Below are 26,174 nucleotides of genomic sequence, written 5' to 3'. Positions count from 1 at the left end.
CTCCACTTGCGATCCGTACTTTATTTCATACATCAGAATCAATCCATTGGGGTTCTCAGGTTCAGGCCACTTTAAAAAGATGGAGTTCTCAGGTCTTGGCTCCCAGGTCACTGGTCCAGGAATGTCATCTGCTCCTTCTGCATAAGGATGTAAACAAGCAGAAAAATAAGGTTTAGGTCTCCAGAAAGGATGACAAATGGTGGGCTAATTGAGAAAGACTCTTCCCCTAACTCATGTACATGCAGGACTCTGCACAGGGACATTGTGGGGGTCCTCCTAAGATGGCTGCTAGCACAAGGTGGAGGATTAGGGAATGGACATGTTCGGGGCCTGCTGTCATCTCAAGATGCCACAGCACCTCCCTTTTGACCTACTGCCACCAGAAAAAAAACCCGTTGACTGAGTACAAGAAAACACTCCTGACTCCTAAGTTACCTTCTCCAGGTCCATTTCTCCTATCTAAAGAAAGAAAAAAATCAACCCTTCATACACAGCAGCCCTGAAGGAGAGCGGCGAGCTTCAGTGTGCTGAGCCTCCAGCTCTGGCACAGACTCTCTACAGCCCACATCCTCACGGCCACTGCGGCTCCCATACGGGAGGAGCCACTCACAAGGCTGGCCTTGGAGGCAGCTGCCAGGAGACCTGGGCCAAGAGCAAGGAGGCCATTCCTGCCATCGTCTCTCCCAGCTACTGCCGGCCTCACTTCGGAAACCCAGGCAGCGAAGCAACGCCGTTCAGCGTAACAGCTGAGAAAGGCCATGGGAGGTAAGCTGTTCTCTCTCTCTTCTAGGAGGACCGGGAAACGGAGGCACAGTAGGCTGAGGGTCGCATGTGAGTGCCAGGGCCAGTTTTAGAAGCTCCTCCTTCCCCAGTTCCCATCATCCTTTGCTCTTCCCTCCTCTGGAAATGAGGAGTGGGACTGTGCCCAGCTTCAGTGACAGGTGGGTGGTGGTCTGGGTGACAGGCAGTGTCTAGCCTCTAAGGGGAGAGGGGGCTAAGGAGGAGGACCACCGGCTGCTGTGGGGGACCACGAGGATCGCTTCCTCTGGATCGAGGCAGCTGCTTTCGTTGGGCCCTCGAGTGTCCTCGTAGGTCTGTGGTGTGTGCTTGGAAGGCCCTGCGTACTTGGTCTCCAGCCCTTGGCGCTCCTGAGAGAAGGGAGGCCCTTTAGGAGATGGGGCCTCACTGATGGGAGTCAGGGCATCGGGGAGCTGCCACTGAAGCAGCCTTCGCCCTCTCCTCTCCATGGCTGCCACGAGGGGAATAGATCTCCTTTACCATCCCCTGCCGACAATACAAAGTGCTGCTTCCCTGCGAGCCCAAAAGTGCCTCCGGCCTGGAATTCCCAAAACACCGATCCCCAGATAAGCCTTTCCTCCCGGTAAGATGATTCTCTCAGGTATTTTGTGGTAGTGATGGAAGCTAAGTCACTCAGCTGTGTACAGAAGGGCACAGGGCTAAGTGAATGCACCATGTGAACCAAGCAGGAGCGGGGGGCCGGTCAAGACTTTCTTTGGTGAGCCTGGGATGGGAGCTGGCGCTGGGAACATGCTCTCTTGCTGGCGCCTGGTGGACAAGGCTGTGGACCAATGACCACACATTCGTAGGACTGAAGCGAAGGGCCGTCACTCGGGCTGTCAGTCCCCCCCCCCCCCCCAGGCTGTAGCGTGCCGTACCTGCGGGCATCGTTCGCGCAAAGACGAAGTTGGAGGCGCTGCAGCCCAGCTTCTCGGCCTCGTGATTGCAGCTGTGGATGTCGATGCGGTACAAGGTGAAAGGCCGCAGGTTGGAGATGACCGTCCTCTCCTTGTCATCCACTCGGCTCTCGAAGAAAGGGTACTCCGTCTCCAGTTCCTCCGGGTCTGTGATGTTGTAGGTGTCAGCTACCGTGGTGTTCCGGCTCCGGCTAGACATGGTGCTGTTGGCCACTTGCATGACGTCTCTCCGCCTCCTCTCGGGTCTGCAAGGAAGAGAAGATCGGCTGGTAAGTGCGTCGGCTTTCTTTGTCTTTCCTGTGGCCAAGATGGAAAATGCTAACCTTGAAATAAACAAAACTCTTCAGGCTCCCTGGCTAAGAACCAAAAACACAAGGGGATTTCCTTCTTCTTCATGACCCATCATACATTCTCTGCGGCACCCTCAGAAACATCCACACACTCACAGCTCCACCCACAAGCCTGACTGGGAAACAATGCACCAGCCATTCTTAGTCAGGCATCGTCTGTGTCGCCCAACTGACAGTGCTCCTTGGTCCGCCATGACGACGGAGCACTGAACAGGACAAGCCAACCGGCCTCATGTAAGACTGACTACGGGAAAGGTGAGGTAGCTTAGGCCTAAAGCACACAAGGCAGAAGGGACCCAAAGGCCGATCGTAGTAGCATCCTTGATCATCTCTGAAACGAAGATGGCCTAGCTTGAGCAGCTACCAAGTACCTAAACCCCAGGGCTTTTCCCGAGCAACAAGGGTTCCTACTGCTGGAGGCCTGCACTCCCTAGCATGCGTCATGGCTACTTGGAGGTCCACCAAGCCTCGCTTCGCTTCTCCGTTAGCAGTGGGGACCTGTGGCCTCCCACCATCCTGCCTGTGAAGGGAGTGGAGTCTCTGCTACTGACTTGTGGGGGCTTGAGAAACAACAGGAAGACAGCAGGAACAGATGACTGGGGGCTCCCTCTGCCTCCAGACACCTTACAATCAGGCTTCCAACATGGTTAAGAACTGAGAAAATGAGTATACGACACTAGACAAGCACCCCCAGGAGGCACACACAACCCTCGCTCGGGCTAGCTGCGGGTGGATGGTGGGAAGGCTGGGTGCTGAGGCTCCCTCTGCACTGCCTGGGACAGGGCAAGGGACGGCGGCAACAGGTGGGATGCAGTCCATCTGGTAAGATCATGAAGAGTGCGAGAGAAAGAAGAGCCCAGAGTGTGGAGCTCACCAATCTCTGCAGGAGCGCCCCGTCCTCCCGCAGAGAGGAGCAGCCGGCCACATACAGAGGGAGGGGCCTCGGAAGCCACGCCCCAGGCCTATGGATGTCCCCTAAGCCAACATGGAAGAGTGAGGTCGAGAGCCAGGGGAAAGTCTGCTCAGCTGAAGGATCTGCTATCAAAGCCACAGTTCTGTGCCGTGTGTTGACACGGCAGGCCCCACTACAAGGACATACACTGCCCACGCAGGGGGCCCATCTCCAAAGTCAGGAACGGGCATTTGTTTCCATAATGCCGGAGAAAGAAGTACTAGTCTACCGTGTCCACACCCTGAGAACCAACCGATCAACAAATCACCTACCTTCCTGGAAGGGAAGACACAAGAACTACTTTCCGGGGGGAGGAGCTAGGGAGACATCAGAACATTACATTTCCTGCCTCCCTTTCAAGACCGGCACAACACAAACTCGTGCCTACATGTAAAAGGCTGCTTGCATTGGGTTTATTGAAAAATGATACTAGGCCCACTCCCTGCCTTGGGCCCACCCCCAACAAACCGGGTTACAGTACCAAGCATACTCAGCAGTCTACTTATTTGTACACACCACACTTCTGCAGGTTGCATAATGGACCAGGGAGGGAGGCAATATAGGCAGCAGAAGACTGAGGATGATGTAAACAGTGGCCCAGGTCGGTCAACAGCTACATTCCGAATGGGGTGACGAACAGTACACTTTCCTCACTTCATGAAATAACCTACTGCTATTGGAAAAACTTGTCCTTCTTAACATCTGTCAACATCTTAGTCACACAAACTATGTGACTTGAAAATTAAAGACAGCGGCCAATGAAAGCCACTTACCAAATCCCAAGTTGAGGAATCAACTTAGTCAACACTAGCTTCCATTCTACTATCAACACTCGAGCAGAGCCGGGCACTGCGGACGGACTCCATCTGACTGACTTGCCTTTGGCGCCCAAATAAACTGTGCCTAGAACAGGCTTTAGGTAGTTCAGTTGTGCAACAACAACAGACTTCACAACTCATTCCTGTCACCTAGGGTGCTCCTTGACAGGGACCTTGATAGAACCTGTATGGATGCCAGATCTATGCCTTGGTAGGAGGCGGAAACCAAAAACAATCAAACTGAACCAAAAAACCCTAATAGCCAGGTGTGGTGACCCATATCTACACGCTGGGCTTGTTTTAGGACGGAGAAGTCAGGCTGCGGTGTGACAGGGTGACGGCATTCAGCACGCAGGATCTGGCTGAGAGTACAAATACTTGAGTAGCATGTAGGTCAACCAGAGCTCTGCTGCCCCGTCACTTAACCTGAAGTTCCGCAGCTAATGATAACAACATCAGTAGCAAAGGTGATGTCATTTCAACACAACTAAACGGGAGGGGCTTTCTGCCATGCTGTGTCCTCCCTTGGTTCTTATGTTGGGCTGTTGGATGCTTGGTCAGCAGTGTGGCAGCTACACGGAGGAATGGGCCTCTCAGGAGATCCTGATGTGACTGGGTGGTGTTATAAAAAGGGTTTCGTGCTGGTCTAAACAGAAGGTGTCGTAAAAGCAAAACTAAGCTCTCCCCTTCTTCCCAGCTTCCTGTCTGCCTTGCGCTCTCTCCTTCTCACAAGCACTTCTGCATGATGCTCTGCCAGCCAAGGCCGCCTTCATCAGAGTAGAGCACATGGTGGCTCTGTGCTCCTCTATCTTTAAACTGTTGGGCTGTGCACACCACCAAGCATCAGATAACTTGTTAGCATCAACGAAAAACTAGTAATCCTCACTCACAACCTGAACCTCTGGCAGTGCCTAGCCTTGTGGGGGCCATAAAGGTTTTCTAGTGAGATCTGAGCTTGCTCTATACAGCATGGCTGCATTAGGGGGATGGCTTGACCACGTGCATGGTCATCAGGTGTCTGGGATGGTCTGCACGTGCTGTGCAGGGGGAGGTCTTTTGCTCCACCCCTTGGCATTCCTTTAAAAAGCCCTTTAGTAGAGACAGAAGGGGCTGGTGGGTTCAGACCCAGACCCTCCCGAGGCTATCCCGTGTTTCTGTCTGTCTCCCTCCTCTATACTTCTATCTACAAATTCCTCATTTCTCCCTGCTCAAGAGAACCCTGGGGGAGTAAGAGGGAGCTGGTCTCACACATAGCATGTGTAAGGTGAATAAGTCCTGGATTTGACTGGCACCCAGTACAGTGTTGGGATAGGGGAGGACTTCCTGCTTGGCCTCCTATAGTCTTGGGACACTATACCTGGGCATTCCTGTGGTTACAGGAACTCTTTCTAGCTGAGTGTTGGTTTGGCCCACATAGACAACCCACTGAAGGGGAAGAGGTTTGATGTTGGAGTATGTAGGTCCAAGACCCAAGACTCAGACAGACGGTAAATTAATTAGGGCAGAGAAGTCACTGCGTCCAGTTTTTAAACACCTTTTGATTTCTCTCCTGTCTCCAGGTTTTCAAATTCAAGGAAACACATTCGGTACACAGGGAACATGAGTGAAAAAACAGCACTGTATCCTGACCCACAAAGTTGACTTCAACAGTGGTCCAGCAGCCTTCCAGCCAACAGGAGCTGAGCCCGGGGGACAGAGCGGAGGGCACAGCCTGCTATGGGGCATGAGAAACTCTAGTAATTTTAACTGTGAGAGGAGAGGGACGGGGAAAAAAGCAGCCAAGGAGCCAGGAATTCTATTCTCAAAAGGACAGGAACCTCCAGAGCTACCAGGCCTTTATTTTCTGCTCTATTGACTCTTCAGAGTAAGATGGCTCTCTCTGACTATTTCACAAATATCAAGGCAGTCATTTTAAAATCCATTTGTTGATATAACCCAAGAAAGACACTATGAGCAGCCAGATAAACAGCCGCTCAAGTCTTGGGGGGAACCTCAGGGGGAGGGGACAAGGCCAGAGAACTGCAGGCAGCCTGGGTACCATGGGGACTGGGGTGGGCACCTCACTGGTCTGAGTCCGGCTGTCCAAGCAGTTTTCAGCCTCCAAGGTTGCGTAGAACCTTTCGGGAGGAGAGCCCAGGGTCATCTCCTTAATCTCCTTCCCAGATAGCACTGGCTCCTCTGGTCTTAACCTCCTACCGGGGTGTGTTTGCTTAGGCAGCATGTATGCTGAAGAACAAACACAACTACTGGGCTCATCACGTTAACTGCCAGAAAGTAAATCACGAAATTAAAAAGCCATCTATAACACAGGCTTTTGACTATTTTAAGTATGCAATTTAATGACATTTGACCACGGTAAAAATGTACGGCCACTGTCACTGCTTCCAAAAGACAGCTGCTTTAAATAGGAACTCTACCCACTAAAAAAGGATCACCTGTTTCCGCTCCACCCTGCTCTTACCCCCCAGGAAGCTCTAATCTGCCATAGGTCTATTCTATATATTTCATATACATAAAACCACACAGTATTTGTTCTTTACTGTCTAGCATTTTTGATGGAGTTTTCAGGGCTTGTGCGTGCTTTATCACTAGTCAGAATTTCTTTCTGTTTCATAGCTAACTAGCATTCCACTGAATGGTTATACCACCATTGTTTTATCTATCCATCTACTCATGTGCAACTGAGTTTGTTTCTAGTGCTGCTACTGAACCTTTCCTTTCTTCTATTAAGGGAAAAATTAAATTCATTTCCTTCTCTCCCCCCCCAACCTCCAGCATGAGGGTAGAGGTCAAAGGTCAAAGGCCACCCTGTGGGAGTCAGCGCTCTCCTTCCACCACGTGGGTGCTGAGGACCGAACTCAGGTGTTCAGGCTCAGCAGCGGATGCCTTTACCCACGGAGCCGTCTCACGGGTCCCTCTTTCCATTTGCAATTTTACTGGGCAGACACCGAGGGAAACACAGGGGCAGAGGGGATGCTGGGGACAGTGATCCCTGCTACTTAGGGCACCGGACGGTAACCGATACATCGAGCACGGGGCTGTGTCTTGGAGCTGGGTCTATTTTAAAACTGACTCTGATTCCAGCTCCCACTCGAATCACCCCTGCTCAGCCAGGCTGAGGGAGTCAATGGACAGAAGAGGGGGGGAGCGATGGGCCCAAACCTCAGCTTTTCCCTGGACTGGTTTCTGCGAGGACAGTCAAGTGACTCACTCCGTGCCTGGTGAAGATGACCCCATCTGCTCTCTGAGGGAGGTGATGTGGCTGAGGTTATGCAATGCTCATTCATACACCTGCACCTCCTCCCGTGACAGGAGCCCTTCCTTCAGGGCCAGCCTCTTGCAGGAGCTCTGCCGACCACACGGCTATCCTCTTCTCTTGCTCCCTCTAGGTGGGTGCCACGCTGGGCCCCGACCACACAGTGGGAAATGAAGTGAGGGCACTCCCGAACAGCACCAAAGGTAGCACTTCCAAGGGGACACTCACCTGGGCACGAAGATGGAATTGTGAAGGAAATTCTCAAAGACTTTGCGGTACTCAGCCTCTTCCTTCTCGGCCTGCTTCTCGGCTTCCGTCTTTGGACAGGCACAGCAAGGCCCTTTATCACCACCACACACTTCTGTCTTGGGATTCTCTGTCACCTCTTCCACGTCAATCGTACCGTCGGCGTACTTTCTGATGGGGATTTTGTCTACTCGGGAAAGAACAGAGTGGGGATGAAAGCCACGGACCACGTGCTTGTGAGCACTGTGAGTGGGCGAGGGGGCTGGTCTGCAGCGCCGAGACACAGGCCTGGCACATGACAGGCTTCTAACGGGGCACCCGGGTTCTCTCTGACGACAGATAAGGCCAGTGGCACCCGCCGCCGGCGGCGGCCCAGCTCACCTTTGGAACAGTAGTTGTGCCGGTACAGGTAGCCGTCCTGTGGCTGCCGCTGCCACCTCACAATGTAGTAACTCAGGTTACCGTTGGGCAGGGTCGGGGGGTTCCACTTCACAATCAGCTGGGAAGAAGAGTTGGACGCTGAAAGCACGTCTAGGGGAATGGAAGGAACTGGAAAGAAGAACACAGGGCATTTCAGGAAACAGAGCAGGGCCCGAGGTTATCAGGGACTCGATGCAAACCAAAGGGAAGCTGCACGTTTGACAGGCCAGGCAGAACACAAAATGAAGCTGAGCCTTGTTTTCAAAGAGTATTAACTGGAATGGCGGCCTTCTCTTCAGCGCATCTGTTCTCAGATAATCTCTGTGCAAACACACACGGCTCACGGAGCCGGGACTGCAGAGACCCCGAGAGCACAGCCAGGGTTAGAGGGGACTTTAAACATCTCCAGTTAATTCACCGATGACGGCTGCCACTCTCCAGTGTGTTTTAGCAAATGGCAAAGTGGACTCCACAGGACTTGATCTGTGATTGCAAATTTGAATCTCAGATAAAAATGACCAGGAAACAAAATGGAAAGTGGGAGGAGGAGCTGGAAAGCGTGTGGGGTGGCGTGTGTGCCTGCACCTGGATGAAGCAAATGGTGAAACAAGGGACATGGAATCCCAGATCCTGTGGCAGGCTTGTGTGTGAAGTGGCAGGCTTGTGTGCGAAGGCTAAGCCGGGGTCCTGGAAACCAGTACACAGGAGCTCTGAGTTTACGGAGTCCTCTGTTACCAGCAAGAGGAGTTCAATAATCCGACTGAAGCTTGCTTACTACTGATGCCTAAACTCAAAAAGCAGAATTGACTCAAACACCCAGGATCACTGCCATGTCCTCAGAAGAGTTCCCATAGCAAAATCAATGCCCCAGCCAAAGTACTCCCCACCCCTACCACACACACACACACACACACACACACACACACACACACACACACAGGAGAGAGAGAGAGAGAGAGAGAGAGAGAGAGAGAGAGAGAGAGAGCGAGAGCGAGCGAGAGCGCGAAAGCGAGCACAAGTGCACAGATTTTGGCAATTCCCAAAGTGCAAGAAGAAATAGGATCATGGTATGACTCTTAAAGGCATGAGGTCCAACCAGGCTGGTGTTAAAATCTGAAAGGTGAAAACAGCTTGTGCTGGCTAGTTTCATGTCAACCTGACACAACCTATAGTCATCTGAGAGGAGGGAACCTCAATTGAGAAAATGCCTTAATAAGATAGAGCTACAGTCAGGCCTGTAAGGCATTCTTCTTAATTAGTGATTGATGGGGAGGACCCAGCCCGTTGTGGGTGGTGTCATTCCTGGGCTGGTGGTCCTGGGTCCTGTAAGAAAGCAGGCTGAGGATGGGGAACAAGCCATGGGGAACAAGCCAGTAAGTTAGTAGCACTTCTCCAAAGGTTCCTGCCTCTGCTCAAGTTCCTGCCCTGGCTTTCTTAACGACAGACTGTGATACAGATATGGAGGTCAAGTCCTTTCCTCACCAGGTTGTTTTTGGTCATATACCACATCAACAGAAAGGACTAACTAACTAATTGGGACTTTGGGACATACGACATGCTCAAGACTGACAACCGCTGCGGGACAACATGTTGGGACATCAGGACTAATACTAACTTTTGCAAAGAAAATATAACCTCTTGATGCCTGGTCCCTTAAGGGTTTCCAAAAGCATTTCTCAAACCGTTTATTCCTAGAGATTTCAATGACAGGTCTCCCAGATGAAGCAGAGGCAAAGAATGGACCAAGGATGTCACCCAGTCTTGAGTGCTTGTGAGGACAGGGGCCAAAATGCAATGTTTAATATTTAGGAAGACGAATCACATTTCTAAAGAATCTGCTGAAAGAAGAAATTCCACTTCCCTCCCTCAAATCTGCTGCAAGGACTCTCTGGAAATTGTTACTCCCAAATTTTAAGGTGAAAAATGTATTCTGTTGCACTTGAAATCCCACTAAATCAACCCATTCCCAGGACTAGAAGCCTGTGGAAAAATTCATTTCTATGAAGACTTCAGGGTCAGCAACATGTCTGTGACTGCTTTTGAGATCACCAAAGTAGGGTGGGGGTTGGAGAAGTAGGGGTGCATGAGCTCGAAGTTATTTTTAAAACCTCTCACTCTGCCCTTTTATACTTCCTTGGTGCTAGTCTGTGGTACTTTATGACACACTCCACACACTGTAACGGAATCTGTTCTCAAAGTGTTCACCAATGCTGTAGACTGGGTGTGCTCCTTACCCCACAAATCACTCTGTGGAAACCCTAGCCTTTGAGTGTTAGGGCTTTGCAAAGTGATTAGGTCATGAGGGTGGAGTTTTAATCAACAGAATTAACACTAACAAAAAGAAGGTCAGAGACTCCTGTGTGCACTCCTTCGGGCATGTGAGGACACATCAAACAGATCTCTACGAGCCAAGAAGTCGGCTCACACTAGACACAAAATGCCAACTCTTTGATCTTGGGCTTCCCAACCTCTAGAATGGTGAGAAGTATGTTTCTTTGCTTGGTAAGCCACTCAGTTTATGGGGTTTTCGTTGTAAGAACCCACCCAAATGTATTAAGAGAGTCATTATCTGTACAATGAAGTATATCTTTCTACCTCTTGTCTTTGCATATAAGCTCACATACATGTTTGCTTTTACCATTTCTGGGTTTTGCAGTTGGGGAACTAGAGCTTAAGCACATGAAGAGAAGATGAGGAGGGATCAGTCAATAGTCCATACTTGCATATCACAATGTGCTAAGCCTACTAGTTTTTTAGGCTTTATTTGCCTGCTGAATAGGCTGATGACCACAGAATAAAGATGGAAAACCAGTAAGCCGCTAGAGGCAGGTGGTGCACAGGTCAGCATCATTTTAGGTCCGGGAAGTCTGTATTAAAACCGATGAGAACAGCCACAGGGAGCTACATCCTGGGCATTCAGAAAGAAACCATCTTACAACCCTGGAGGACAGGGGCTCATGAGCACAGGGCAGAGAGATGGATGCTTAAGATGGTACTGAGTCCAGAAAACGGCTCGGGAGAACTGAGTAAGGGGTTAGCGGTGAGAAGAACATAATACAGTGTGAAGCAGCAACAACAGGCATCTCATTGCTAGCCCTACGGCCATACCACGCCCACCTAAGGGGAGCAGGCGTATAAAAAGTCAGGGGGTGGGGGTGGGGCTCGTCTGGTGCACAGATACCTGAAGCATTGGTGCGAATGTACAAGATTTCACTTTTGGCCCCACGGATATGGTCGTTTTCCACCATGGTGAGGGTCACAGCCTTGACATAGACAGCATACTGGGTCCAGGGCTTCAGCCCATGCAGTAAAATGCCAGGCTCCCCCTCCTTGTTGGGAGGTAAGTCCACATCCACCATGTTCCAGCTGTTGGAGCCACAGGCATCCTGCCCATCATATTCCGTAACATTTTTAAAGGGTCTGAAAGACAATCAAGGAAGGCCAGAGAATGTTGAAAGGCTCTGGCATCACAGCTCTCGAGAAACTCCCCCAGGGGCTGGGCACGTCACACTGTCCGGGACAGGAATTCCGAGTAAAACTCATCATCAATTAGATCTCCATACAAGAATAAAATCAAGCATCTGGACTCGGAGCTCACCAGCTATGAACCATAGAACTGAACAAGCAGCCTCAGAGACAGCAAGTTCTATATTCACAGGGACTGAAAATGCTGTTCCTAAGACATGCAGATGCTGATTTTCTTCCTTCTGAATTGGAGTAGCCTTTTCTTTCTTTCTTTCTTTCTTTTAAAACTAATAAGAAAAAAACCAATCATGGCTGTTTAATGCAAACATTGGATACTGAGGAAGGATAACTTTGAACAAAATTAACTTCTTACAAAAAAAAAAAGGTTTCTAAAATATAAGTTGATGATAGCTGGTTTTATTGCTTAAATATCTCATAATATTCAAATATTTCATTTCCCGACTGTCTCAGAAAGTGGCATTAGTGAAACCACAGGTTAACATCACCTATGTCCTGGCAGCACTTTCAAAGAGAAGAGAGGCTTCTGCACAGATGCATGGTGGGTGGGGAGGGGGGCCCTTCATTTATGAGATGAAAGGGCTGCTGGCCACTAGCTTCTCAAATTATATTACCCTGACCTGTGGGCAACCACAACGGGAGACGGGTGGGGTGCTCCATTCCTATTTCCCATGGGCTGTAACAGCTCCCAGGACCCTACATCTCACAGTGGGGAAGGTACCAGCTGCAGCCATGGGCACTTTTGCTTCTTGCTTCCAGGAAGATGAGCACCTGGGAAATGGATGCCCATGTAGACTGCGGAACCACCTGGACACACAGGAGGCCAAGCAGGGTGATGGAATGCCCCTGAGAGCTGCAATGTGGAACAAGTCATGTCTGCACAGGCAGGACAATGCTATCAGTACAGGGAAAGTCTTGGAAGGTCCTGGAAACTGCGGACACTGAGGCTGGTCCCTCTCCACTCTTCTTTCATGACCCAGAGCAGAGTCTAGGCAAGGCCACGCATGTATAAAGCAAATGGAAGATAGCAGACCAGTTCGGGGTAACCACAGTGAGAGCAGTGTATCTTACGGGGTATTTCGGGGACAATGACTGAAACAGTATTTTAACCAAGTCTACAGTATAGCTTATGACAGTTTGGATCCAATTCTCTTAAAAGCCCTTTTTCCTTTCAGTTGAACTTAAACATCAAACCATCTAACAGTGAAAAGCCTGAAGCTAACACTCTCCTGACTAGCTGTCACAGGTTGGGACAGCGTCGTGTGACAATGAGAGGCCACATGATGAAGATGAAGTGGTCACCTGGCCCGATTCTTCAAAGGAAACCCACTGGTAGGTACCCTATTCAGCCAACTCATACAACAGCCAAAGGCCTAGTCGTCTCCACCCTGAGGCTCCACACCGGAACGACAGGCACAAACAGAAACTCACGCCTCCTTGTAGTACACTGTGAAGCTGATGAGATCCCTGTAGTCCGGGGGCCGGTACCGGTGCCACGTTATGATGATGCGGTTCTTCGAGGTGGTGGTGGAGGTGAAACGGAGAACGTCGCTTTCACCTGGAACACGAAGGCACACCCGTGAGCGACAGAGATCCACACATCGCTGTGAAATCTGTGCACCCCTTCGCCCTTTCCTGAAGCTAGCTGTCCATGCTAAGCTCCGTCTGGATTTTGTAGGAAGCTTTCTTATTTTCCATCAAGAGTCCAAGCGTTTCTCCAGGGAGCTCCTGTGGGCTCATCTTTCACTTCAGTTCAGCTCACTGCACTGACCACCTGCCCAGGGATGGGGCAAGAACCCGTCATTGTTTCTCAACCTATGAGAAGAGCCTCTTTAGTGAACAAGGTGGCCTTACCTTTCAGATCGCCCGCAGTGTGCTGGCTGCTGAAGGGGGTCTGGTTAAAGGACAGCAAGCCTGTAGGCTGGCCAGAGAGGACAGCAAGTGCTCCCCAGATGTGGACATCTGCTGGCTTCTGGGAAGCCACCAAAGGCAGGTATAAGACCTTCAGTAGGCCACAAAAGGGAAGCTTCTCTTAGTCTGAACGTGACACCAGACTGGAAGGCTCTAAGACCTCCTTGGAGTGCTCTAGGAGGAAGGAGACCAGGTGGGCACCGACGTGGGCCAGCCTTGTGCTCTGCGGCAGGAGCACCCTGGCTGTGAGGCATGGCGAGGCACGGACCCTGTCCTCCTTTCAACACTATTCCAACTGCAAAGGTGGGGAACTGACTGTCAACGCTTTGCAGGACACCCAAGGCTCTCCAGCCAGGCGTACTTAGTCCCCAGACTGCCCGTTACCGTCACTCTAACAGCTAAAGGCAAGAGACTGAGAACAACAGAACACTGAGAAATCCTCTGGGCAGAATGTGCTCAGCTGAAAGCAGAGAGCACTACAGGTCCTGCTCAAGTGTCACCCGGAGAGAAACCCTCCCTGACTGTGCTCCCGCAGGAACATGAACGGCTGCAGGTCAGGCTGGCTGCCTCAACGACGGGAGAAGTGCTTTGAGAGGCTCTGGTCACAGGCTTTTGCTACGGTCTTCATGGGGAAGGGGGTAGAGGGCTCTGCAGGAAGGTGAAGGTATTGGCTATGTACACACCTCCCACCTCTACAACTCTTCCCTAAATGCCTCCTGGGTCCCCAGGGTCTCAGATAAACCTGTATGCTCAAAAGACAAAGCCAGCCCCACCTCTGTGCGTACATGTGACGAATCCTTGGTCATATGACTCCTTATTTTCCCACTGATGCTCCACGGTCAAAGACAGAGGGGCAAATAAAGCTTTAGCATTTTTGTTTGTGTGTGTGTGTGTGTGTGTGTGTGTGTGTGTGTGTGTGTGTGTGTGTGTGTGTGTGTGTGTTTAAACAGGTCTTTTGGCCTACGTCCTCTGTGTGTGTTATGGTCGTATAGCTTGGTGTTCTCGTGGGACTCCTAACAGCGGGAATGGGGACTGTCTCTGACTCTTTTGCCTGCTTTTAGGACCCTACTCCTCATACTGAGTTGCCTCGTCCAGCCTCAGTATGAAGGGATGTGCCTAGTTTTATTATAATTTGACATACCATATATCCCTGGGAGGCTGGCCCTTTTCTGAAGGGAAATGAGGGGGCATGGATCTGGGGGAGAGAGGGCGTGGGGGACACACTGGGAGGAGAGGAGGGAGGGAGAAGAAACTGCACTCCGGATGCAATATACGAGGGAAGAACACATTAAAAACAAAAACAAAACAGGGTCTTACTATGCAGCCCAAGTTGCCTTCAAATTTGCAATCTTCCTGCCTCAGCCTGCTAAGTGCTGAGATTATAGAAGTACACCATCATGCCTGGCAGAGCCAACACACTTTTAAGGGTCTTTTCCATACAGGGCTGGAGGAGAAAGTCTGACTGACATTCCAGCCTGGGACCACATTTGGAGAGCAGCTGGGCTAACACGCTGAACTCTAGCCCATGAGATCTTAAGGTGAAAACTATATCACCAGAACGTTATTACTAAATTGCCTAAAATGTGAAAAGCACTCTGGACTCAGGATGCGGGCTTGCTTCTCTTCAAGAGGACGCCAAGTGTGAAGGCCAGGAAACCCAAGAGGTGTACTGCAGTGGAGCCTCTACCCTGAGCCTCCTGCATCATGGGAGAGGGGGCAGAGCTGGCCTGTTCATAGGGCTGGAGTGGACCGGCGCTTTGACAAATACTGTTTGCTCACATTGAAAAGATGTGTCACTGTGCACGCTCTAAGAACCTACGTGAATGTTTATGACCCTCAAACAGCGGCTCAGGAGAACATATCAGTGTGAACCTATCGGGCACCTGCGCACTACTAACCGGGAAGGCATACGCCGAGGACAGGTGTGGGCTAAGCCAGCTCTGACAGTCCAACGTGAAACCAAGAAGGGCCTGCCCCCCATGAAAGCCACAGACTGTTATCTGGACTGTGGTAGCCACCATGGTTTGGATGCTCGTCACTCACAGGAAGCTCGCTCCCCGTTGTTCCTGGTGTTGATGTCCCCTTTGCTCTGGCGGCCCTTTGTCCCTGTGACCTCCTCCATGCGGTAAATTTCAGAGACACACAGCTTGGGATTGAAAGCGAAGTACATCTTCCCTGACCTGATGGTCAGGTTCCGGTGGTTCCAGTCCCACAGCTGCTGCAAGTTCTGGTTGTCCAGGACATAGAAGGAGTAGTTCCTGGAAAGCACAGAAATCCGCATTAGCAACCCACTGTGCCCACGGCCCCTCCAGCGACGCAGAACCTCTCGGGGGGCATGTGTGGCTCCGCACCAATAAGGGGCTTACTGACCGGGGTTATGTCAAGGCAGACAGTCACTGTGAACACGGGCAAAAAGATGAGCCAAGGACAGTGTTTTGAAATCAACAGGACACTAATTAACTTTATGACCTCTATTACCAACACACAAAGCTGCTCCCACCAAAGGATGCTCCTCGAACCATTCCCTAGAAACGCCTCTGGTTATTTTTCTCAGAGCCAGGTAGGTACAATGTGCTTGAAATCAGCCTACAGGAGAACAGACATGCTCTGCTACTCAACCGGAACAGCTTACATACTCGCGGCAAAGACTGCCATTATCCCCGGGAATAAATCCTACCCATGCCCAATCAGCAGTGCACGATGGGATGGGAGACAGCCTGGCTGCTCCCTCTTCCACATTGGCCTCTCACGGCAAGAAGCCTTCATTTTCAGTCCCTGCAAGTACGGGAGAGGAGAAACACCCACACTAAGTGTTTTCCCAGGGATCTCCCATCAGGGTTGCAGGGGGCAGTGACTTAACAGAGGCTTTGTACATTTGGCATGCACACAGCTTGTTCTCACCATCCCCCTACCTTTAAAGCCTCTGATACAGAGGACCAGAGTGGGCCAGGAACCTGGATTTCCAGTGGATGATGCTGACACCAAAGGTCCCGGGCCCATTTAGAAAACCCAGAGTCTACCAGGCTTGGTGTGTATGGCGCTGTCCCCACGGCCCACTTTCCACAAGTCCAGAGGGCATGGCCAAAGGGAAGGGGGGAGGCAGCTATCTTTGCCAACCCTCCTGTCCCATCTAGGGGAGGGGAGAGAGCAAGAACTCCACTGGTGTGTCTACAGAAGGGTTCCCCAGCAGGTTTACCTCTGTCCCCGCCTCCCAATCTGCAGGCGGGGCCAGGAGATGGTCCGAGTCTCAGTTCAGTGAGAGGTCTGTTCCTCACGAGCCATGAGTCCTTTCTTCCCTGTTGCTTTCCCATCCTTAGTCCGACGGCGCCCCCCCCCCCCCCCCCCGCCAAGTCCCCTCCTCTGTGGGGGTTTCTCAACAAAGCTATTTCTAAGATCCACTCCTAGATTCAACAAACAGACAAGAAAGCTTTCCCTGCCAAGCCAGAAGCAGCCAAGACAAATTAGTGTCCCCAAGTCCTGCTCTGCCCCAAAGGCTGTGTCTGTGTCCACCAGGTACCTCTGTACCTGCTGAGGGTCCTCATCCAAACCTGAACTACTAACTAGGGGGTCCACCTTCAACCTGACCTCCACACACTAAGGCATGAGCTACATACAGCTGCAATCTGCCTACCAAGCAGTCCTGGACACTTCCTAGAGAAACTCACCCCCCCCCACCCCCCGGCTCAGAGGCCAGGACTCAGGACCAGAAAAGCCATGAGTTCAAAGCATCATAATCCACTGGCAGCTGCCTCAGTGCTACTAAGAGCACTGTGTATGCACTGGAGTATACCAGATGAAGTCTGAGCTCTCACTGGCTTTAAAAGTCCTTACGAAGGCCAGTGAGAGGACGACGTGGGCAAAGGCACTTACAGCACGAGCCAGGTAACCTGGACCCATGTGAAGGAAGACAACTAATTGCACAAAGCCACCCTCTGACCTCTGTACACACACCCCTCTTACATATATCATGTGCACACACAACCAATAACAAGATAACGTTATATTTAAGAGTCCTCACACCCAGGAGCCAGAGCTCAAGTGAAATCTGCCCAGCCGAACTGAAGCCCCAAACCTCAGGGACCCTAATGCATGCTGAAGGGCAGGGTCTGTACACGCAGGGGCGCAGTGAACCAGCAACCCTTCCCCTTGGTAAACGTTTCCCTACCACGCCTGCGTCTTGCAGTAGGAACCTGAGACACTGGTCAAAGGAACCCAGATTGTCATACACAAGGCTGTATGTCCTAGAGAAGTCCTGGGACACCTGTCAGCCAACTGCCATCCACAATGTTCACTTTTCTGGACGGTAGGGGTGGAACTAAAGGACAGGTGTAATGATGTAAAGGACTGGTCCCTGACCCGTGGGATATTTTCAGGCTTTGAGCTCACCTCTAACCTCACTGGCCTGGCTGCTCCCAGGTCTGAGAATCCCAGGAGATCCCCCCCCCAAAAAAAAATTGTGTTTTTCATTAGTGAAAACACTTCAAGTCCGGACGCAAGGGCCAATTAATCAGGTCAAACTTCCACCTCAATCTAGGCCAAGGCCTCTCAGTAAACTAATTTCACTAGCAGGAAACAGAACTGCACCAAAAATACCTTCCTTCCGAACAAAACATTCTTCTCCCCAGGGAGGAAGCATGAATCAGAAAGTAGGAATCTGACAAATGAGTGGCAGGCACACAGAAATTCAGAGTATTTGACTAATCACTTTGAAAAGCAAGATTATCTTTCTACAGTCAACACAAACTTTTTCTCTTTAAAGACTGTTGAGAAGGCTGGGAGCTGGAATAACAGTATCAATAAAAACCCAGGCATGGTGGAGTCTGCAGACAGTAAAGAAAACTATGAACCTTCATCAAAGTAATAATAATCCAACTGCCTGTGAGTACTCTGTCACCACGGAGCATGCTTCCCAGCCCCGGCTTGTGCCCTGCTTCCCAAAATCCCTCTACAATCAGGTGAGAATTAGGAGATGGTCCCAGGCGGAGATCGGTCTGCACACCTTCCAAACACTAACGTGCTTGAAATGTCATCGTTTTCTACAGGAAATGACGGGTTAAGGAAGCCACTCAGTAAATGTGATTTCATACATCGTTTCTCAGCTCACTGCCCCTTTACATTTACAGAATATTTTTAAAAACAGAATTGTTCATTTTTTTCCCCCTGTGGCTCTTACAGGCTGTATGACGCCCTGGGGTTTTCTTGAGATTGAAACCTCGGCTCTTAGCTTTTCCAATGCATTCATTCCCCTCTACCTGGATGAGTGTCACCTGCCAACATGTAGACCTCCTGGGGCAGCTGGTCACCTCTGAGGGCACTGTCACATCATAACCACACAGTCCACACTGAGCTAGGATCTGTGGCCACCGTTTCTAGGCCAGCACCGCTCTCTCCCTTCTGAGGGCTGCAGAGCTGAGTGACAGCTAGTAGACTGCCAGGGACAGGGTGTAGAGTAGTCCCTGAAATTTTCAGTAGGTAGGATCCGAAAATCAGGCCCAAGCACCCTCTCTACTGCGTATGAAGTGCCAACTCTGGGTGGTTTACTCAGCCTCTCTAGGACCGCAGTTTCTCAGCTGCCCATGGGAGGTGTCTTCTGGTCTCCTCTGGCCCTGAGACCAACTGGAAGAGTCGGATGAGCTAAATATAAAAGGATGCTGTGAGCTTTGAATCGCCTCACAAAGGTACAGGATGACCTTGCTACTCTCTGAAGTGTCAAAGTCCCACAGAACAAAGTCACAGAAAACATTCAAGTCCTGCACCTTGTTACATAGGGCTGAGCCTGAGGTCTCCAGCCTACACAGGACCCCTCTGTCAAGCCCTTAGTGACACACTGGAAGAAAATCGCAAACATGCATACAACCAATACTGCCTGTTCATTTCCACAAGGAGACACTACCGCTGCCTGTTGACAGCTGCCGCTAAAGGGCATCAGAAGCCACAACACCGAAGCCGTCACCAACACAGCCATTTGTACCATCACTCAACCCACCTGTAGAGTACTGGTCTACCTCACGTCCAAACTTACACCGTCTACATAGGCTTAACGAGTATGGAAATACACACCCAGGTACAACTAAACCAAGGACCACACAGATCCACAGACAAGGCTGTTTGCTGTGGAGTGCTTTTAAAAATAGCTTTGCTGAGGTATAATTTGCCTTCCAAAATTGTACCCATTATAAATATACAGCTCCATGGGCTTCAATAAATTTATTCAGATGCCCAACCACCATCATCTAACCATCAAGATTCAGAACATTTGCATCAGGTCAAAGTGCCCCCCCAACCCAAGCATCTTCCTGTCTGTTCACCCATGGTGCTACACAGACCGTGATCCAATCCTTCTGGTATTGAGCAGTAGCTTTCTGTGTATATTGTGCTTATCCATTCATTTACTCATGAACCCTCAAGTTATATCCAGTGGGCTATTTTGGTTAAGTATTATGAAAAAAGCTGCTATAAGCATTCACACACAAGATTTATATGTATGTTTTCATATCTGTAGGTAGAGCCTAGAATGGCCAGGCCACGTGATTAACTGTATGTATTTTAAAAGTCCCAAATGCGTGCTAAAATGAGGCTATGTTAGGGTCTGTGGTGGTTTGAAAGAAAATGTCCCCCCCAAAAGGGAGTGGCACAATTAGGAGGTTTGGCATTGTTGGAGGAAGTATATCACCATGAGAGTGGGGTTCCAGGTCCCTTTCTTCAAGCTTCACTCAGGGTGACAGTCAGTTGACTTGCTGTTGCCTGCAAGATGTAGGATTCTCAGCTCCAGCACCACATCTACCTACACACTGCCATGCTCCCCTTCATGATCATAATGGACTGAACCTCTGAAAACCGTAAGCGAAGCCACCCTCAACTAAATGTTTCCTTTATAAGAGCAGCCATGGTCATGGTGTCTCTTCACAGCAAGAGTAAACCCTAACTATGACAGGGTCTAGTCTCAGAGCTGCAAGGAAGCATTACAAAACACGGAGTCTGCAAAGTCAAGTGGAACAGAGTAGAGATGCCTAACCAGGCTAAGAACTCCAACTCTTCTCACCTGGCACCTTCTGTATCTTTGTTCTTTCAGAGACAACAATCCTTGGCAGCACCAAAGAACCTGAACTTTTAACTTACTTGACTACCTTCAAACCCGTCTGAAGTAGAGAATTTTCCAGATAATGGAAATATTTTCCTCTTTTAGTCAAGGGAAAAACACCAACTTTGCCCCACCCACCACTCACCCCACCCACCCCCGAGGGAAAAAAAAAATCAAAAAACAACACCAAAACTTGACTTTTCTTTTTCAATCCCTCCCATTACCCCAAGGTTTTGCTCAAGACCAGGGTGGCAGGCGCTCACGCACTACAGGTCCAGGCTCTACCAATGCACGGCACCACGGCTTCTGAGAAAACCCCTGCTCTTCTGGGTATATCAGATGTGCATCCTTCTCCGTTACTGTCCACCTCTCACTGAGCCCAAAGCTCATCACTTAGACTAGGCAGGCCAGCTGACTAGTCAGTTCTTGGGATCTGTCTGTCGCAGCTCACCACCTGGAGCCACACGTGTGTGCAGCTATATCCAACTACCTGGGGATGGGGGTGAGGACTCGAACGTGGGGCGGCATGCTTGCCCAACAAGGGCTCTCAGCCACTGAGCCATCTCGCCAACTCTCATGATTTTCTCATTATCTAAAGTTGGGATTATAGACACGTCACTTTCCAGAGTGAGTGATGGTTGAGACCTTCTGGACAGACCAAAGGGTCCTGCTGCTACCCGGGTACCGTTCTGTGGCTGCCCACCCTAATCTCTGTTCTGGTGGGATTCTGCCTCACCTGTCGTCAGCTTGGAAATCAGCTTACAGAAATGGCTGATGATGAACATGCATGACACAGGTTAAGAAGGCTCAGAAAGGAACTACACTCTAGGTAAAATACTTAGTATGTTCCCATGGGGGCTGCTCAGAAGGCTATGTAGAAGGGACTGCAGTGTTTTCTTGGACAGCTGAAGTTGAAGGATACCTTCATGGGGAATGTTCCTTTTTTCATCAAAACAAAAGGCTTCAGAATCCCCTGAACCAAATGGAAGCATTGATTTTTGTTCTCACTAGTCATAGAAGCTCAACAAATTCCTTCAAGAATGAGTTGAAGCAAGAATGCTTAAAAAAAAAAAAAATCAAAAGTGGCCTGGGGATACATCCATGAGAATGATTATAGGATAAAGTAGTCATTTCCAATCTTTGCCATGGATGTGCCAAAGGTATACAGAAATACTTAGAAAAAACAGTCAAGCTTAAGCCTGCAATTCTTCCTACCCCACGTTTACTGATTGATTTGGGGTGAGGTACAGCAGGATTTCTCTTCCCCCATAACTGTAATGCATCACCCATTCTGGGGAACACTGGGGAAAAGGTTATCTTGGCTTAAACGGACAGCACCCTGAAATTAAATGTCAGACAGCTCTCCTAACACTCCTCTCCTCAAAAGCCCCCGAGTTACCTAAATGACAGCCTCCACACCTGTGTGCGACAGCACCTCCCGGAATGCCGCCGCCCACCTCCCCAGTGCTGTTTGGAAGGCAGGCCCAGGATGGCACTCCTTGCTGGCCTCTCCCTGACTGTCTCTGCTGCCGCGCTTCTCCAGTTCCAGGAGGCTGTCTTCATGGCGGGGTCTCCTCGGGAGCCTGTCTGACCCTCTCCCCGCCAGATTCTTCCTTCGGATGTCCAGAGCACGTTCTTTTCTTCCCCTGGGGCACTTTGCAAGCTGTGCTTTACACCACCTGCGTTCGTCTGTTCACCACAACCCCCTCTTTCCTTTACTGAATAAATGATGACGAAGGGAAGGGGCTGAGCCTGGTCCATCCAAGGAGAGAGGTGGGTTGTTGCTACAGTTGATTCTTTAGACAAACAGAGCTTGGGAGTTGATCACAGGAGGAGAAGACAAGGCAGACCAGAGAAAGCAACTACTAAAGCTACTACCAAAGGCTACTGAGGAGTCTCAAGTGTCCTAGCCAGATACAACCTCTAAGCAGCAGCCTCCACGTCTCCCCTGCCCGCCCCTCCCTGCTAAAATGCCTACAGCAGGGCAGGACCCTACGCTTTCCAGAGAAGCTTCCCCAAACACAAGCATCCTTAGCAGGATTAGGCTGGGATTTCACATGCAAGTTTCAAATAACGAAAGATACACTATAAATGTTCTTGGAAATAAAAACCAGCCTTCAATTTTCTGCTACATCTAAGTGCATGATCATTTTAGTTAACTCATAATGGTAAGATAATCACACCACATAATAATCCTAATAAAAATAATCAAAGCCTCCTCTCCATGTTCAATGCCTATCACTCGCTTGGTCTCAGAAACAGGAGGGAGGGGAGTGTGTGTGTGTGTGTGTGTGTGTGTGTGTGTGTGTGTGTGTGTGTGTGTGTGTGTGTGTGTGTAGGGGGTGTATATCCTTAAGAAACTAGCAATCTGACAGCTACTAATCTGCCAAAGAAAAAGTGCTTACTGATGCCAGGGATTCCAGAACACAGATCTACTAGGGGTAAATAATGAAGCAAGACCAAACTCCAGTTCATTTTAAAACTGAATACAACAAACAATGAACTAACAGCGATCATGGCCTCACATAGGTAGAGCCCCAGGAATGACTGGGACACTCTGGGCTGGGTGCTTGGCACCTGCCTTGGAATTTTGAGTTGGAAAATGTTTTTCTGAAGCTTCCCTGTTCCCAGTGGAAAGACAGTGTGCTTTTCAAAGATGGGGTGAGCAGCTCACTCTCTGGCTGTATCAAGGGATAGAATTTAGGACAGAGTTGGTCTGAGAAAAACTGGAGGCTACAAAGACACCCTCACACTAGAATCTTATCCAGACATACTAGCAAGGACAAACATTCCAGGATCTTCCCATCACTTTTTTCCTGAAGGAGTTTATTTCTTCATTGATTCATTTATAAAATTTCAAAGCATTAACTTAAAGAGCCACACCAGAGCTGTATTTCACGTACAAAGGAGCCAGCAAAGGCACACACAGGCTGGAGAGAGGCTGTGAACACATGCAGGAAACACCAGCTTCTATCCTTTGCCGAGAAACCCACGGTTGCTTTAAAACCCAGCTCGTAAATCATTTTTGTGCAGAAGGCAAAGTTTCTATCAATAATACAAATCCCGTAAGCTAGTCAATAAACAAATGCTGTAAGCTAATCAACACACAAGCTCTGCAAGTTGAACTATCTTTATAATAAAATGAACGGTCCATACTTGGCAAGTCTTTATGCTTCTCTATCTGAGAAGGAGAAGGTTCAGATGGTCAAGCAGTTGCTGAACAAGCATGAGGACCCAAGTTCCATCCCCAGAATACACATAAGATGCACCTGGAATCCCAACACCTGGGAGGTGGGGCCAGGACGTCTCAGGTTCATTGGCCAGTTAGTCTAATCAAACTGGTGAGCTCCAAGTTCAGTGAGAGACAGTCTCAAAAATAAGATGAAGAATGATTGAGAAAGACACCCGATGTCTCTTCGAACCCCTACAGGCACAAATGTACACATGTACATATATACTCATTCACACACACACACACACACACACACACACACACACACACACACACACACGAGCACATGCACACTATTAAAATATTAAAAGAAGAAGAAGCACACCCCATTTCCTAAAAGGAGAACGTAGAGTATTTACCCTTCTAGCTGCTCCTCTCCTAAGATTAGACGGAGGTTCTTCAGGAAGGACAAGGAGACCAAAGCGTGGGAATGGCGGATCTTCACATAGCCAGTCACCACCTCGATGAGCCCCATGAAGTTCTCCAGTTCTGAGGCAATGTTATCTAGAGGAAGAGGAGTCTGTGTCAGCAAGAGTTCCTCTGGTCAGGTGGCATATTATGGCTGGATTCAGACACACAGGTATGCAGGGAGAGGCAAAGTGGGTCTTGTTGGAGGGAGCTTGGTGAGAAAGCTGGCACAGGACCAGCCGTCCCTGTCAAGCACACAGTCTCCACGTTCCACAGGCACGCTGGGAAGGGGCCTCTGAGGTGGGAAAGCAGACTTCTAGGAGGCTGGATATTGCAGCTGCCAAGCTGATTAACAGAACGTGAAATCAGAAATGCCAGGCTGCTAATTAGCTCCAGCTGACAAACTGAGGGAACGTCTTTTAAATATGCTCCACGACAAGCAGTCCCGCTTCCACAGTGCCATGACAGGACCAGGCAAACCTTTCCCAGTCTCGGGAGGAACAGCCTTTGCTGTACCTGGAGTTGCTAAGATTTGGGGATCTATATTTAAAGACTCCAGCCAAGGGTGGAGAAACCACATTCCGACACTACAGCAAGGATGGCTGCAGGCAGCCGTTCCTTTCATCTTTTCCAGCACTGAGACAGGGTTTCTTGTATCCTAGGCTGGCCTCGAACCATGTAGCTGAAGATGACCTTGGACTCTTGATCTTCTTGCCTCCCCTCCCTGGGCACCTATACCTGGCCTGCTTCAAGTTGTCTGTATGTTTAATCGTTTCTGTATCTCTAAGTATTTCACTCTGCTCACAATTACTTCTGTAACCAGAGAACAGCCACCAAAAGTGGCTAATAAGAAACCATGTGTTTTCTTTCATCACGTTTACCCACCTTTCACAGTACATAAGAAACATAAACTTCAGTTCAGCTCATGACAAAGTTCTGAGACTAATAAACCAGACAAAGTCCACCGAACGGGATTTTACTGTGTGTGATTTGTGAAGGTTGATTCAGGTTCTACTTTGGTTTGATTCAAATAAAAGGATAGAGGACAAAGCCGTACACTCAGTGGCTAAGGGGAACTCAACCTGGAAAGAAGAGGAGAGGCAACAGCTAATTCTGTGTGTTCTGTTCCCCAAGAACTGACCTAGGACCTCAGTGTGTGTAAGGCAAGGGCTCTGGCTGGCCTGGAACTCACTCTGTAGTTGACCTTGAACTCCCAGAGATCTGCCTGCCTCTGTCTGCCTCTGCCTCCCTAGTGCTGGGATCAAAGGCGTGTGCCGCCATGCTTGGCAGGTAATACTTCTTCATGGACTTGAATTTACCAGTCACATTTACCTCCCATGACAGGACAGGAAGGTATGAAACAACAGGGCTTCTGCATTTTAAAAGGCATATCCCAGGGATAATATTAATAAGTCACTTCTCCTCTCAAACAGTGAAAGACTTTCTTCCCCTGAAGATTACCAGTACAGTTTAAGATAATAAAAACTCTTCTGCCTGTAGTGGTCTACCTAGAAACTCTTAGTTCCTCAACCCAGTGGCCCCAGTGGCAGAGAACTGAAGGCGGAACATCTAGGGGACTTTCTCTGCCAATCAAAGACTAGAGAGGAGAAGTCAGGCAGTGGAGGTGCACATCTTTAACCCCAGCACAAGAGAGGTAGAAGCAGGCAGATCTCTGAGAGTTTGAGGCCAGCTTGTTCTACAGAGCGAGTTCCAGGACAGCTAGAGCCTTTATACAGAAAAACCCTGTCTGGAAAAACCACTCCCCTAACAAAAATAAAAAACCTAAACAAAACAAAACAAAACAAAAAGACCAGAGAGGCGAAGATTTCAGGGTTATGCTGCCACTGATGGGAAATACTGTTCATAAACACAATTGTGAAGCAGTGTACCAGGAGCATCATCCATATTCTAAGTGGAAGGGCGTCTACAGGGCTCAGACTGAAGCTTGAGTGGTGGATGGTACATCTTTGTGGCTCTCAGAAGTAAAGCAGGAGATCCACCATTCTTTAGGACTTCCTAAAAACTCACCCTAGTCAATCCTTCCCTTTGCCCAGGCTCCTCAACAGAGGCAAGTAACCTTGGGCTTACAGATGTGCGGACTCAGCGGCAGCTAGGGTGTGCTGACTCACGGGTCTGATCCATCAATGTCTGCTGAGGTTTGTGTGTATGTGTGTGTGTGTCAGGACGGGCCTCTCCTGCGTAAGATGTGACTAACAGAAAGATGAGGGCTGATCCTCTTTACAGGAATAAACGGTGGGCTCGTGGCTCAAACACAGGCTGCCATTCAATCTGGATTTTATCT

General features: G+C 49.6%; 1 protein-coding gene across 2 annotated transcripts in view; it reads right to left on the bottom strand.

Annotated features, from left to right (window-relative positions):
* The window catches only part of Igf1r (insulin like growth factor 1 receptor), a 300,024-nt gene that overhangs the window by 43,080 nt on the left and 230,770 nt on the right, over positions 1 to 26,174 (bottom strand). For both annotated transcript variants that reach the window (XM_006984420.4, XM_076544807.1), the window contains 8 exons: positions 23,824 to 23,968; positions 15,195 to 15,409; positions 12,672 to 12,798; positions 10,939 to 11,177; positions 7,719 to 7,886; positions 7,320 to 7,524; positions 1,677 to 1,960; positions 1 to 137 (listed from right to left, as the gene is read on the bottom strand). In XM_006984420.4, coding sequence (XP_006984482.2) covers positions 1 to 137; positions 1,677 to 1,960; positions 7,320 to 7,524; positions 7,719 to 7,886; positions 10,939 to 11,177; positions 12,672 to 12,798; positions 15,195 to 15,409; positions 23,824 to 23,968 — 1,520 coding nt within the window. The remainder of the gene's footprint in view (positions 138 to 1,676; positions 1,961 to 7,319; positions 7,525 to 7,718; positions 7,887 to 10,938; positions 11,178 to 12,671; positions 12,799 to 15,194; positions 15,410 to 23,823; positions 23,969 to 26,174) is intronic.

Source organism: Peromyscus maniculatus, chromosome 1 (assembly GCF_049852395.1).
Source record: "Peromyscus maniculatus bairdii isolate BWxNUB_F1_BW_parent chromosome 1, HU_Pman_BW_mat_3.1, whole genome shotgun sequence".
NCBI classification, from domain to species: Eukaryota; Metazoa; Chordata; class Mammalia; order Rodentia; family Cricetidae; genus Peromyscus; species Peromyscus maniculatus.
The sequence above is the reverse complement of the archived record's forward strand: the minus strand, read 5'-3'. Positions and strand labels throughout refer to the sequence as shown.